The sequence below is a fragment of the Anabrus simplex genome, chromosome 1, assembly GCF_040414725.1.
Source record: "Anabrus simplex isolate iqAnaSimp1 chromosome 1, ASM4041472v1, whole genome shotgun sequence".
NCBI lineage: Eukaryota > Metazoa > Arthropoda > Insecta > Orthoptera > Tettigoniidae > Anabrus > Anabrus simplex.
The window spans coordinates 188,884,743-188,899,280 of record NC_090265.1 but is presented as its reverse complement, the minus strand read 5'-3'; the positions used below and the strand labels follow the sequence as shown (position 1 = coordinate 188,899,280).

The 14,538-nt window shown below is 35.3% G+C and overlaps 1 protein-coding gene across 1 annotated transcript in view; it reads left to right on the top strand.

The window, feature by feature from the left end:
* The window catches only part of LOC136885511 (intermembrane lipid transfer protein Vps13), a 1,358,975-nt gene that overhangs the window by 877,439 nt on the left and 466,998 nt on the right, over positions 1 to 14,538 (top strand). The window contains exons 35-36 of the mRNA XM_067158109.2: positions 6,322 to 6,409; positions 11,847 to 11,993. Coding sequence (XP_067014210.2) covers positions 6,322 to 6,409; positions 11,847 to 11,993 — 235 coding nt within the window. The remainder of the gene's footprint in view (positions 1 to 6,321; positions 6,410 to 11,846; positions 11,994 to 14,538) is intronic.

Genomic DNA, 14,538 nt, shown 5'->3' with positions numbered 1-14,538 from the left:
TGCTGGTAAAAGAGTATTTTGTTCATTGTCACTGAATGTTCATGGACCTCTCTTGGGTCATGGCCCGAAATCATCATGACTGTGCTTCCACTTTTTACATGAATCCTACAATTCCATCAAATTGGCACGATTGGATTTTGCTTACTAATCTTATTCTGAGATTAACTTCGGGTTTATCCCCATTTTTTTTTGTATTTATCATATTGTCAAATGAACTGCTATTATAAAGATGCTAGAATTACCATCCTTGGTATTTTTTATTGGCATACTTAGGTGTATAAACAAATTTGTTCATATTTATTGCAAAGGTAGCCATCATTGCATTGTAGCAAAGCTGTACGAAGTCCTTATAGTACAATTATCTACTATTCTATTTGTGTGCATGTCTACATCACATCTCAGCACTTTGCAAAAAACAGGTGCCTCCATGTATTGGGAAAAAGGGAGAGATCTAATTGTAGTATTCGTAGATCTGACAAAGTCATCACTGTCACATGAATTACTGTCATTTCCAACCCAATCTTCATTACTTATGTTGAGTTCTATGTCACTTTCTTCTAAAAATTTGAGTATCTCTTCTTCCTTGTTTTGGTTTGATGCTGTCATCTTGATACACATGCATCAAAGCCATGGATGCTTAGATACGAGATATTCAACTCTCTCGCATTATTTTCACAGTAAATATTCCAAGGAAATCATATATGTTAAACGTTCTGTCATCTATGGAGAAGCTCTCGTACTAATACAGAGTTGGTAAACAAAAGACAGCAGTCGGGAATATTCATAAACACGTGCATTACCAGGACGGATATCTCTGCCTTAGTATGAGAATACACAGCATAGTTCGGATGGAGAGATCCATCTTTGTACGAAAATGGGTAAACTTGTTAATGTACCTCTCACCCAGACAATAGTAATATCAACTGTATAATATAAATTGTAATGAATTAAAGGAAATAAAGCAGTGAGAGGTAGAACATCCCCTCCTCACCTTCCTCAACCAAGTCAAACCTCACTACCCATCACCCTACCCTTGCAAACCCCCAAACCCACCAAGTCTTCTGCCCAGAGAGAAGGTTAATATATAAGTAATAATAATAACAACGTAAACGTTTCCACCTTTTCAATACTAAAATATATTTACAAAATTATAAATTACACGGTACTAGTTTCGACCCATCTAGGGGTCATCATCATTCTTTAAAATAACGTTTTCTTAGGATTTCGCCAAAAGTGATCTTTGCTCCAATACGGCTGATGATGACCCCTAGATGGGTCGAAACTAGTACCGTGTAATTTATAATTTTGTGAATATATTTTAGTATTGAAAAGGTGGAAACGTTTACGTTGTTATTATTATTACTTATATATTATTCTCAGTTCAATACGGACCAAAAACATAAAATTCATAACCATTAATGATATAGCTTACCAGGCAAAACAGAAAGCCTTTCAATATCTAGGCCTAAAATTAAAGATAGCCAAATTACGCAAAGACATTGATTTCCTAAAGCAATGTATATCACTTAACTTGACACCTAATTTTCTAAGAAGCAATAAAAAGAAACATCGGACTTCACCTCAAACCATCAAAACTCAAAACAAAACAAACAAAATATGGTTAAGAGACGAAATTAAATTCTTGTACAGGAAGAAATCTTTTTTGAATCAGAAATTATACGACACTCACCTCGCAGTGACTAAACTACTTTCAAACGCACAATGGACACTATTCTATCAAGAAGTAGAGAACAAATTATTCTACGAACTAGCCAGAAAACAGTCAAATTTGGAGAATAAACTCAACAGGCTAAAAAACTGCCAACTACATAACCAACAAACTAGAAACTCCAATAGTAACACGTTCGATCGTACGCAGTTTCATCCAGCTGTTGTAAATCTATCTAACACACCCTTAAGTGAAAGTGAACACTTAACTTTATCCAAAGGACTGAAACACAACTGGCCAAACTTGAACAGCCTCAACATAGCCGCTACTATGATCACAGAATCAGAGCTAGCCATCAGCAAAATGCCGGAAGACACGCAAAATGAGGTTAGAACCGATGTTAAAAGGAAACTGACTGATATCCTCCCCAATTTAACCAACCCCGCAAATAACCTCAATAATAGAGAAAAAATTGCTGAACAAAAGCGCATATACGCCCTCGAGAAGAAAATTAAAGACAACGAACTCATCGTAACCAAAGCTGACAAAGGCAATGCAACAGTTATCATGGATAAAAAAGTATATATTGAAAAAACAAAAAACTTTTTCACAGACAGCTCATTTTCCATAATCAAAAAAGACCCCACCCAAAAAATTCAAAAAAATTCAAAAACTACTTAAACAAACTCTTAAAAACACTTCATTTTTATTTACCGAACAGGAAAAATCCAAACTCATACATATGAACCCAAGACTCCCCACTGCTAAAGCTCTTCCCAAAATTCACAAAACCGGAATTCCCATCTGGCCAATTATCAACTATAGACCGAGCCCCTTATACAAAATATCACAATTCATCCAATATTTCTTAAGAAAAAATTATCAATTCTTATCCAAAAAGTCTATTAAAAACACATCTGAGCTAGTAGAAAAACTAAACAAGTTCAATTTGCAACCGGATCACTCCATCCACTCTTTCGATATTGTAAACATGTACCCAAGCATACAAGTATCAAAATTAATTCCGATAATTATAAACAATTTAAACAAAAACAGCCACTTAAGCAAACTAGAGATACAAGACTTTATCACAATATTAAAACTTATCATCGACAATAACTTCTTCACTTTTGACAATGTCATATATCAACAAAATGGTTTGGCAAGGGTGTCACCGGCCTCAGGTATCTTAGCAGAAATATACCTTTACTTCCTCGAATACACCAAAATTGACAATGAATTCGAAAACATTCTCTTTTGGGCCAGATATTTTGACGATGTCTTTGTAATCATGAATGAGAAATCAATTAACGCACCCACCACCCTCTTAAGACTCAACAATATTGATCCTCATATCAAATTCACACTAGAATCCGAATCAAATCAAAAAATCAACTTTCTAGATTTAACCATCACTAGAAACTCAGATTCTTTCAGTTATAAAATTTTCAGAAAACCCACTCAAACAGCCTCCACCATTCGCCAAGATTCAGTGCACCCCCAGTCCCACAAACGAGCCACATACAACAGCCTAGTTCACCGAGCCTTCAGCATACCTATGTCCAATAAAGATCTAAAAAACGAACTCAACACAATCCGCGGAATCGCAAAATTCAACGGCTTCAGCAATCATTTTATAGAAAGGATAATCAATAAACACAAACATCGCCCAAAAACTACCCTCAAAAAAGAAATAACCAAACCTCTAACATTTTCCACCTTCACGTTCAACAATGATATCTACAAGTTAACCAACATCTTTAAGAAACAAGGCGTTAAAATAGCCTTCAAAACCAACAATAAGAACATGAACGTTTTATACAATACTTCACACATCAACAAGACCAGCAGTTTTTTTAAATCAGGAGTTTATAGGATCAAATGTACCATCTGTAAAAAAACCTACATCGGGCAAACCGGGAGAAACTTTATTATCAGATACCATGAGCACACTAACGCAATAAAATGCAACAGGTTTTCAGCCATCGGCCAACACATGCAAGATTATAACCATAATTTCACCAATATTGAACAAGACATGGACATCCTCGTATTAGCAAACAAGGGCCCTTTACTCAACATAATGGAAAATTACTACATACACCTAGACCAATACTTTAATGCCAGTCACAATCTCAATGAAATCTCAGAGAAACCCAACATACTCTTCGATCTATTTATCACTTTCCTCAGAAACAATAATGCAGCCAACCTAAACTCAATCCTAAATTTAATCAAAGGTACTTTTCCAATACAATTACACTTTCTCCCGCACCCTTCAGCCCCACCTTAAGCCCTCTTCCTAAGCCATATATAATTTTATATATGTCATTTCAATACAAGAACTTACTGATTTCCATGATTATAATTTTTACAACACCCCATTTATACTTTATTCTTTGTTAAAAACCTCTTAGTATGTATATTCCTTGTATTATTAACTATACCATAATAACATCTCATTTCACTTGTTATTCTTTAAAATAACATTTTCTTAGGATTTCGCCAAAAGTGATCTTTGCTCCAATATGGCTGATGATGACCCCTAGATGGGTCAAAACTAGTACCGTATAATTTATAATTTTGTGAATATATTTTAGTATTGAAAAGGTGGAAACGTTTACGTTGTTATTATTATTACTTATATATTATTCTCAGTTCAATACGGACCAAAAACATGAAATTCATAACCATTAATCAGAGAGAAGGTGTCACCTTCTAAGTGGCTTGCCCCTCCCTCCTCCGGGAGAGGAATGAAAACCTCTCAGTTGAATTGAATTGCCTCCATTATATGCACTAGCCATGTGTCTTGGTAGGTTTGCTAGTTACCAACTGAGGAGCCCAAATTGGCACACTGGGGCGAAACAATGGCAGCCAAGAATGAGTCAGCTAGAATATTTATAATGTCCAATAACGGACCATGTATATTGGAAGTCTGATGGAAGAATCTCCATCAATCGTGTCATATGCTGTCACTCCATATGATCACTGGGAAGAGGTTTGGAATTGTATCCAGGCTTTTGGCACACAATCTAGTGATTTTATATTGTATAATACCACATCTCCTACCGCATGCTTTCCAACATTCTGATGGTGAATTATTTTTTTCCAGCAGTGGGTTTCGAACTAGCTAACCTCAGTGTCAGAAAGTTGATGCCTCATTGATCATGGCCACCAGGCGGGTCATTATCATCAGTTGGTTTTCTCATTGCTGAGCGTCGTGACCTCATTTCTTCACTTCATTAGTAACTGCATCCTTAACAAGATTTTTCCATCCTGAGCAGTCTTCAGTTCTTCTTAAGATATTGTGAAGAGGTAGACCGGTGATCTTCTTTACTTGGTCTAACCATCTACTTGTTCTGCCTCTTTGTCTGGTGCCTTCAATTTTGCCTTGCAGAATGTTTTTTTTAAATTGTCTCCTTCTCTCCTCAAAATGTGTCCCAGGAACTGGAGGTAACTTTCACCAATGCGGGAGGATAATGGAGGCATTCGTTCTTCTTTCTGTCCATGGCATACGGAGCATTCTCCGCCAATACCACATCTCAGAGGCATCTTTTCGGTTCTTGTCGCTAGCCTTCACAGTCCATGTCTCACAACTGTACAGGAAAACAGAAAACACCAGTGACACCACCAATCGCATTTTTAATGTTTTGCCCCGTTCTGTCAGATCTTTGTAAGTTTAACCATTGCGGCACAACCTAGGACAATACGTCATTTTATTTCTTTGTCACAATTTCCCCTGTTACTGATTATGGAGCCCAGATACACACAATCATTCACCAACTCCAGAACTTTCAGGCATCCTTTTATTTGGATTGGGATTTGACTTTGTCCGTTGATAACCATTAGTTTGGTCTTTTTCATGTTAATTTCTAGACCAAAATCTGAACTAATGATAGTCACTCTAGAGAGCAATTCATAAATTTCTTGTCCACTTCCTGCAATGAGTGTAGTATCATCAGCGAAGCGTAAATTGTTGATTTTCTACCACCGATTGGAATTCTACTATCCCGGCCATCCAGTGCTCTTCTCATTACATACTCTGCTTAGATGTTGTAGAATTGGGGTGACAATATGCAGCCTAGCCTGACTCCATTTGCCACATTGAAAAATACTGAGCATTCACCATCCACCCTTACGGTTGCATTATGACTATTATAAAGACCTTTCAGTAATGACGTTAAGTGTTTTGGGACTCCACATTCATTGAGCACTTTCCACAACTTGTCCCACTTGACACAGTCAAAGGCTTTTTATAATCGAGGAAACAAATATAGGCAGGGACACAGAACTTGCGGCAGGCAGGTAACAGTGACATAAATTAAATATCACAGGATAACCATACAGAAATTTCAAGATTATATTAGTTAAAAAGGAGAAGAAACAGCATTGTATGGTGCTATGACCTCAGTACACAAGATATTAAGTATATGTCTGTAAGAATTTATATAGTAATTCAGTATTAAAACATGATAAATTGGATGTAATTATTATATGAACTTCTTTGATGTATACCTTCCATTAATATTCTGTAAATATGCTGTGTTTAAAAGAGGTGCAATATAGTGCATATCTCCTTACATATTGAACTGATATATATATATATATCATGTGCAGATGGATGGATTGACCTGAATTGCATTCTTTTCCAGATCTTGCTGCCCTGTAGTGTACAAGTTGAGGGGTTCACTTCACAGTTAGATGTGAGCTTCTCGAACATTCGGCTGAGAGTATCTCCAGGTACTATTTATGACATAGTTATAGCAAGTAATTTATGTGCTAAATAAATAAAATATAAAGGAAACATAAAAGTATATGCATTTACCTACCTCAAAGATGGGTTACTAGGAAGGATGGGAAAATGTACAAGCATAAACACAATGCCACATGGAGAGGCAGCAAAAATTCACCAGTAATTTAGCTATCATAGTGCACCCTTCGGGTCAGGGTGACCACATTTATTTTCCCAGCTAGTCAGATAAACGTCTCAGGGTATCCATGTTCCAGAAAAATGATTAATTTTTCTATAATTCTGTTTAACGTGCGTCCAAAGAGAAATAGTGACACCCTACGCAGTTCAAAACTCCGTAATTCAACGCTCAATTGTGAACTCCGCATACGTATACTTCAATCAACATTTCCTAAGACATATCCGCTTATTGAGTACCTTATTCACTAAATACAACTACAGTCTATCACTACAAATGAGAACTCATTCAATTATATAAAACATAATCAAGAAACATATTTATTAAATTACTGAGAATCGCGAAAGAAATGGTTAAATGTCAAAAATAGTTCGTGAACTTCTAATCATTAACCTAATAAAACAAATATTTTAACTTCTGAATCAATTATTTTAAGTCAGCGCTGGCTTATTTCTAATCTAAATTTTCTTATCACAACATTCTGGGTTGAGTATTCCTGAAATGAATTCACATTTTGTTTCATCTTCCTATCAAAACTTAAGTCTGGTCATTTATGTACACAAATATATCATAATTTTCTGACCACAGTCAAAGTTCAGTATTTCAATAAATAATTCTATCACTTGCGGTGTTAACTATTCACCATCATCAAAAATGCTACCATTGCAGTATTCATATTATCGTGGGAATGTTCTGAATTTCAATAAAAGTGTCCTGAATTCTAATATCAGTGATCTGAATTATATTAAAAATTATCTGAGTTTGTTGGTGCTGGATAAGGTGAAGAAAATGAGAAATCGAATGACGTACTAAGTTTCTTGGTCCGATTGCCATTTAAAATACGGCTCCTAGCTTAATATTCGCTCTTATAGTATTTCAAATTAAAAGCATCGATGATATCCTACGTAAATCTCATATTATTTCCCTACTTTAGCTAGATAATTTCTTATGTAATGTATTTCAGCTCATTATGCACACAGCCAATAAGCATTTATCATATATAGATGTGCGAGTGCCTGCATTACGATATCTCAATATTATATTATATTATCTTACTGGTTACATACTAGTTACATCTTCCATGCAATCAACATTCACTCAGAATACGACATAATCATGCATAAATCTACCCATCACCAGTTGTTACTACTGTCAAACCAGTCTCAAACTTCATCTAAATATATATAATTTTTACTATCCATACCTTGCTATAGTTCTTCCCTGGGGCATATTTCCTTTCCGTAGTTGCTTTATTGTGCCCTTATATCGCACATTATTTATATCATATACATCTCATTTCTTATTATTCTGCGCAATATTTCACTTAAAACACCATATACACCTCCATTATTTCATCTATTACCTTCATTTCATCCTATATTTAACTCATTCAACATCTACAATTAACGCGTTGAACCTTCAATATTCATTAAATATAACGAGACATGACATTCTTTTAGCGCAGAATTCATTTCTTACAACACGACTTATCGTACAATTCAACACATAACCCCAAATACAGTATCTACTCTTCCAATATAATCATTCAGCAAAGAGTATGGTAACTTAAATTAAACAATTCAAAACATGCGTCCCTCTATGACGTAATCTGGGTTCGGATGGTACTATATCATTCATGGATCTTCTTAGCTAACCGGGATTCTTTGTAAACATATGTTACACTATGTCACTTTTAAAATCGTATTCTCACCCCTCTGGTTAAGATAATATAGTAAATATGTAACCATTATATCACGAGAGATCTTCTTAAGTTCACACTGACTTAATATATGTTAATACCATCTTAAATATTTCACACTGCACTTCCTTATATTAATTGCACACTCAATTACTTCACGCTTAGGCTATTCAGTTCTATTGCATATACTGGTAATACTCTACATAAGAAATTATACTACTTATTACTATTACTTAGCTCGCCATTCAATATCTCGGGCCTTAGTTGCTCTTCTTCAACTGCTCCACGGTCTGGTCACAGGCCTTGGATCGAGAATTGGACGGGTCCTTCATCTATGGTAGCTCGGGTTGAGTGACCTCCTCCTCTCGGGTCGGGTGGTTTTAACTGCCAGGACGACATCTCTCTCCAGGTTGGTCTATGCCGATTTAGCAAGCCATCATTTCCTCAGGAATACTGTAGATAATATACATCAATTCTGAAACATATGTATTCATCATGGTTCTGTGAAGTCTTAGTATTTATCGTTGATAACTGTATATATATTTGCTAGCCTTCCTCAGCAGAAATATTTTCTTATTCCTTGAGGCCAGCAGAAGATTATTTGCTTCGTCTAATCATATATTCAAAGTTAGCTTATCTTCCTTTGTGAAGAATAATTTTTCAACGATCGCCTCTTCATTTACGATATCGTTGCTATTATTTTCCCCTGTTGTAGTTCAATCTCCAGGTCTCACGTCTCGGTCAACCTTTTGCTTCAAGACGATTAGCGTATAAGTATCCGGACGAACTTTTCCGAATTTCCGGGGTTTTATATCCTCCTTACTGTATTTTAGGGTTTATCACTTCGTTTCCTTCACTATTACCGTTGCCTTAACTTAATATTCTCGTTAGAAACTATCAATCTTGCTTAATTCTTGAGAGCTATGTTCAGCACGTCTTGTCGTTACGAAGTCAATTTTTTAAGTAAGTTTTTATAATAATCCATTCGATCCTTCTTACTTTTTTAAAACAATCCAATCAATTCTACTCTGTTGTACCTTGCCTTCATAGTGGTAGGTTTAAATCAGTCATGGCCTTCTAACATACATAAATATCGATACTCTGCTACATATTCCTTTGCCTTGGCTGGTCTCTACCTTGCAAGTGACTAATCTCATGTTTTAATCCGTATTGAAATCTGTTAGTATACAATAATAAAGTTTTATTATGAATCCACCTGTTCAATACATTATAATGTTGTTACATTAAAATAACTTTTTAACTAATGAAGTTATTTTAATGTAACAACATTATAATGTATTGAACAGGTGGATTCATAATAAAACTTTATTATTGTATACTATGGTCTCTACCTTCCGTAGGCGCCATTTTGGAATACGTCCAGTAAATGCATCGGGTACAATAGTTTATAAACCTCATGGTTTTGATCCGTATTGAATTGTAATTACAATATCATTATTAAATTAATGTAGTAATCGTCCACCTTTCAATACTATAATATGCAATATTCTAAATTACATTAATTAGGGACTAGTTTTGGCCAGGGCTCGCTATCTTTAGCCTTAATGTAAAACATCTAATAACTAAACAAATGTACATGCACACAATTGACATAAAACAAATTAAACAAATATATACAAATCTTGTAATGTATGTCAGAGGTTGCCCCATTGACTGTTGCCACCTTAGCAGGAAAAACAGGATTTAATAATTTTGCCACATTCATGTTCACAAATGAGTGTGAAGCTTGAGTGTCAAGGATAGTGATGGACGGCTTGTCATTAATTGTCAAGTTAATTTTTTAATTTTTGATATCTTCTTTCAATTAGTAAATTAGTTCTCTTAGACATTTACATCACCTTGAACTTAATGTTCATATGTCTGTTATGTACACACAGTGTGTATTTTATCAAATCAAATCAAATCAAAATCTCTTTATTTGCAAATGAGGTGTCTACCTCGGTGGCAAATGGTACACTAAAATACATTATTGTCAAGCACTAAATTTTAAATTAACAAGAGAAGAAAATTTTTTTTCTACAATACAATAATATACAATTTATGTTAACAATTTTTTTCTATTAAACAAACAGATCATCCTTAATAAATTTATATTGTTTACAAAATTCTACTTATAATATCTCCTACACTTACAAACATGGTCAACTCATATACAGTATGTGGAATTACTTCAAATAATACTCTGCAACTGGTATAAGATTAAAATTTACATTGCATTTATTTACTTTTTTTTTTTTTGTAATACCCATTTTGGAACCTAAGTAGCATAACGACCTGCTGCGTCTTAACCAGAGCCCCCTTTTGCCACCACTTTTCAGAGTTCCTGAAGGGCCTTCACAGCTACCGTAGCGGTCCCAGGGCCCTCGAAGTCCTCACTGTACTTCACCCCTATAGGCAGTCCCCTACTTAGGCTGTCCAAACTCCATGGACCAGGGGATGGAATTATTTTTTTTAACACACATTTTTTTAAATTTACAATAGCTTGCACTGGTCGAATGCCCTCTAACATTTCATTTATTTTCCCTGTTGCTGTTTATTCTCTTCTTGAATACCTGCACTACCCCTGGTAAACTGTTCCACTCCTTCACGCCCTTCCCAATGAATGAAAATTTACCCCAGTCGCTTCTGCTAAAATTCCTTCTAATTTTGTACTTGTGGTCAGTTCTACCAATATAATTATTTTCCAACTGAAGCCTCTCACGGATATCTCTCCATGCTGCTTCTCCTGTATAGGCTCTATATAATCCTAGAAGTCTAGTTTTCTCCCTTCTCTTACTTAAAGTTTCCCACCCAAGTTCCTCTAACATTTCTGATACACTACTGTTTCTCCTGAAATCCCCTGTTACAAATCTTGATGCTTTCCTCTGCACACTATCTATTTCTTTTATTAGGTATTCTTGGTGAGGATCCCAAACACTGTTTGCATATTCCAATAATGGACGAACCATACTTAAGTAACTTTTTTCTTTTAATTCTTTGTTGCATCCTTTAAGTAGCCTCATTATCTGTATGCTTTCCCCACAATGTCATCAACATGACTCTTCCAGTGCAAATTACTTTCAAATCTCACACCTAAGTGTTTGCATTTGCCATCTTTTGGGATAACTACCTCATCCAAAGTATATTCAAATTCAGTTTTAAAGCTCCTGTTTGTAAATGTTGTAACAGTTGATTTGCCTCCATTATTGTGATATTTTTGTCAGTATTGAATAAGTAGTAACGAGATGGATTCCACTAAATGCCAAACAATAGAGAGGCCGTCCCCAAATTACATAGCAAAGAACATTTCCTAGAGACCTAGAAGTGTTCAGATTCTCATGGGAAGACACTGAAGTGCTTGCTTGAGATAGGAGACATAGGAGGGAGTGGAGAAAACTTCCTGCCCAATATGCTACCAAAGCATGGGAGGTATTTATGTCTATATCTATTGAATAAGTTATATCTTGCCTTAGAACAGAATATATTGATTTTGTCTGTATCCAGTTCACAGAAGCATTTCATCAAATGAGATAATTCACTCTGTTTGCAGGGACCATAGAATTGTTGACTCGAGTTATGAGGGCTGTGTACAGCAGGGAAAGTGGAACTGGAGGTAATGGAGACTGCAGTGTTGATCACTCTGACCTATGGATCAGGAGGAGTGTACAGGAATTGGATCATTGGTTTCTTAGGAAAGGTAAAGCTCTATTCCATTTTCCATTGATAATGAATTTTATTTTTACTGGGAATATCAAAGAAAGACATGGTGGTGCCTGAAATTTAGAACAGAAAATTAAATATATTTTAGGTACGTAGCAGATCTAGGATTCCAGGCTTGAATTGGGGATGATTCTCAAGTACATCAAAGTACTGTTTCAAGGACAGCTAAGTTCATGACTGAAGAAATTGCAGCAAAGGCCAATCAATACCTGGATACATTTTTCTTTGTGTGATAAAGAAGTGAAGTTAGCTAACACAGTGTAGTAACAGTGATTCAAACTTCCAAGGTTGGATTTTCCTCTTTGGAAATAAAATTGTCAATCAAGTTTCCTTGCAAAGTACGGTTGGCAGAAACAAACAAATGTTAACATAAAGACCCAATGTACCAACAGTGGTCAATATCTTAACACTTAACCTACAGATGCCTTAAACGTTGCTCCTCACTCATGAGCTGGCTGATTTCCAGAATTTATGACTACGTTCAGAATGGCACAAAATCAGTGTGATTTGAGTTACAAATAAATTGAAAAGTCTGTTTGATTTTTGAATCCTTACACTACAAGTTTAATAAATTTCAGGTATGATTGAAGAAAAAACTATCTTGTAAAAAATGCTGCAAAATTACACATTTTTTCAGGAAGAAAAAACATTAAAAATTGTAAAATCAAATATACTTGCACTACATTGTTGAAATAAGTCTCAATAATAATTTGTTTCATATAACACATTACTTTGAACTTAAACCAAAAATGTCACTTCTCATTATGTATTACAGTATGGTAAATTTTGAAACAAATTGGGTGGCACAAAGTCCAACGTCACAGTCACTACACTGATATGAAGTGTATTTTCTCCTGGCCTTGATGTGCAATGTTTTTCCTTGTCAGTACGAACAATCTATCTTCTCTGTGCCTTTGTTTTACCGTCAGAATGGGGAACTCTGTCTGGAAAATGTTTTCGAGTGATCCGAGCTATCTTCGAACTGGAGGTGCTAGGTTCAAATTCATTGCCTGCAGACAGGACTAATCTTCATCAAATGTCTTGAACAAACTGGGAGGTGCTGAGTTTCTTTGCTTTCTGATTGTTGTGAACAATACAACCATTAGCTATTGCCATCACAATGAGATGTAAGCCACCCGCAGGACAAACAATAGCAGACGGCTTTACGAGGGAAGCTCCTTTCACGAGTTCTCATGCCTTTGAACAGATTGACATTCTTCCGCTAAACAGTGACATGGTGCTATCTAGCGATATTATATGCAACTTCATGCTTACTGGCATCCCCACAGGAGTGCTGGAGCTGTAATATTATGTTCGTCTCCAACACAAAGCGCAAGAAATCAAATAACGTAATATTATGCTCGCCGCAGTTTTAGAAAGTTACCTTGCAATGTAATAGTACAGCTCCCACTCCACAAGTGTTAATATAATCAATGTAATCAGTGTAACAATAATTTCATTGTAGACATGATATAGGTTTTAGGGCTTACGTCGTGTCAAGAAGACAAGGTGAAATTCTTTACATTTCGCAGAGAACTTCGCTCCCCGTCTTGAGAAGAAAATCTCAACTGTTCACAAGGAAGACTTCTTCAATAATGAGGTTTGAATTCAAGAATGTTTTACCGTTGGTCGTAATAAATGGTATGTTCATTCGTCACCAGATGGCCCGCTGTATACTGCACAGTGCTAGCATTCCAAGCGGGAGCTGATGACACTATTTAAGCTCAGATTAACCCATCCAGTCTGGGCCTTAATATCCCTAACAAACGTTCTGGACTGGGCATTTTTAAGGATCTTTAAAACATTATATCTCTGTACCTGTAGGAGATATTGACAGGATTATTTTTTCTTTGTGCTTGTTTGAACATCTAATTTTCAAAAGCGCTCTTTGTATCATGTCAACTATCACTTGAGATTTTAAAATTGTTTATATATTATACCATGTTTTGCGAATGTAGGAAAGGTCTGACGGATAACTAAGCAAGTAAATTTTTCTGAAATACAGTAATATTTACCCTATTTCGCTAATATAAAATGTGCATTGCAATTACAAAACAACAACAATAATAAGTGCTGGTACAATATAAAAATAATAATTTTTCAATAATAATAATAATAATAATAATAATTACAATAATCAAAATGGGTGCTCTTACGAAATTTTATTTTAATTGATAATTTTTTTAAAAGTTACTCAAATGTAAAAATCTTGTTCCATTTACCACAAAAGACTTCTGAGAAAGAGAAAATACAGCCTTCTAAACAGACAACTTTACTAATATATAGACAATCTTACGTATTCACATAATATGAAATACGCGGGAACATGCGCTAAGCCATAAAACAAACTCCAATCATAATGAAATGCACGAAGTTGTTTTGAATTCATATGTCAATAATATGTTCATTTGCGCATAAACTTATATCATAAAATATCGAAAATATCACTTTCGTCAAGCACATGTTTGGCGCGAGAAGCTATGTCTTAGAGCTCACTGAGTGACAACATCTACTGATGCATG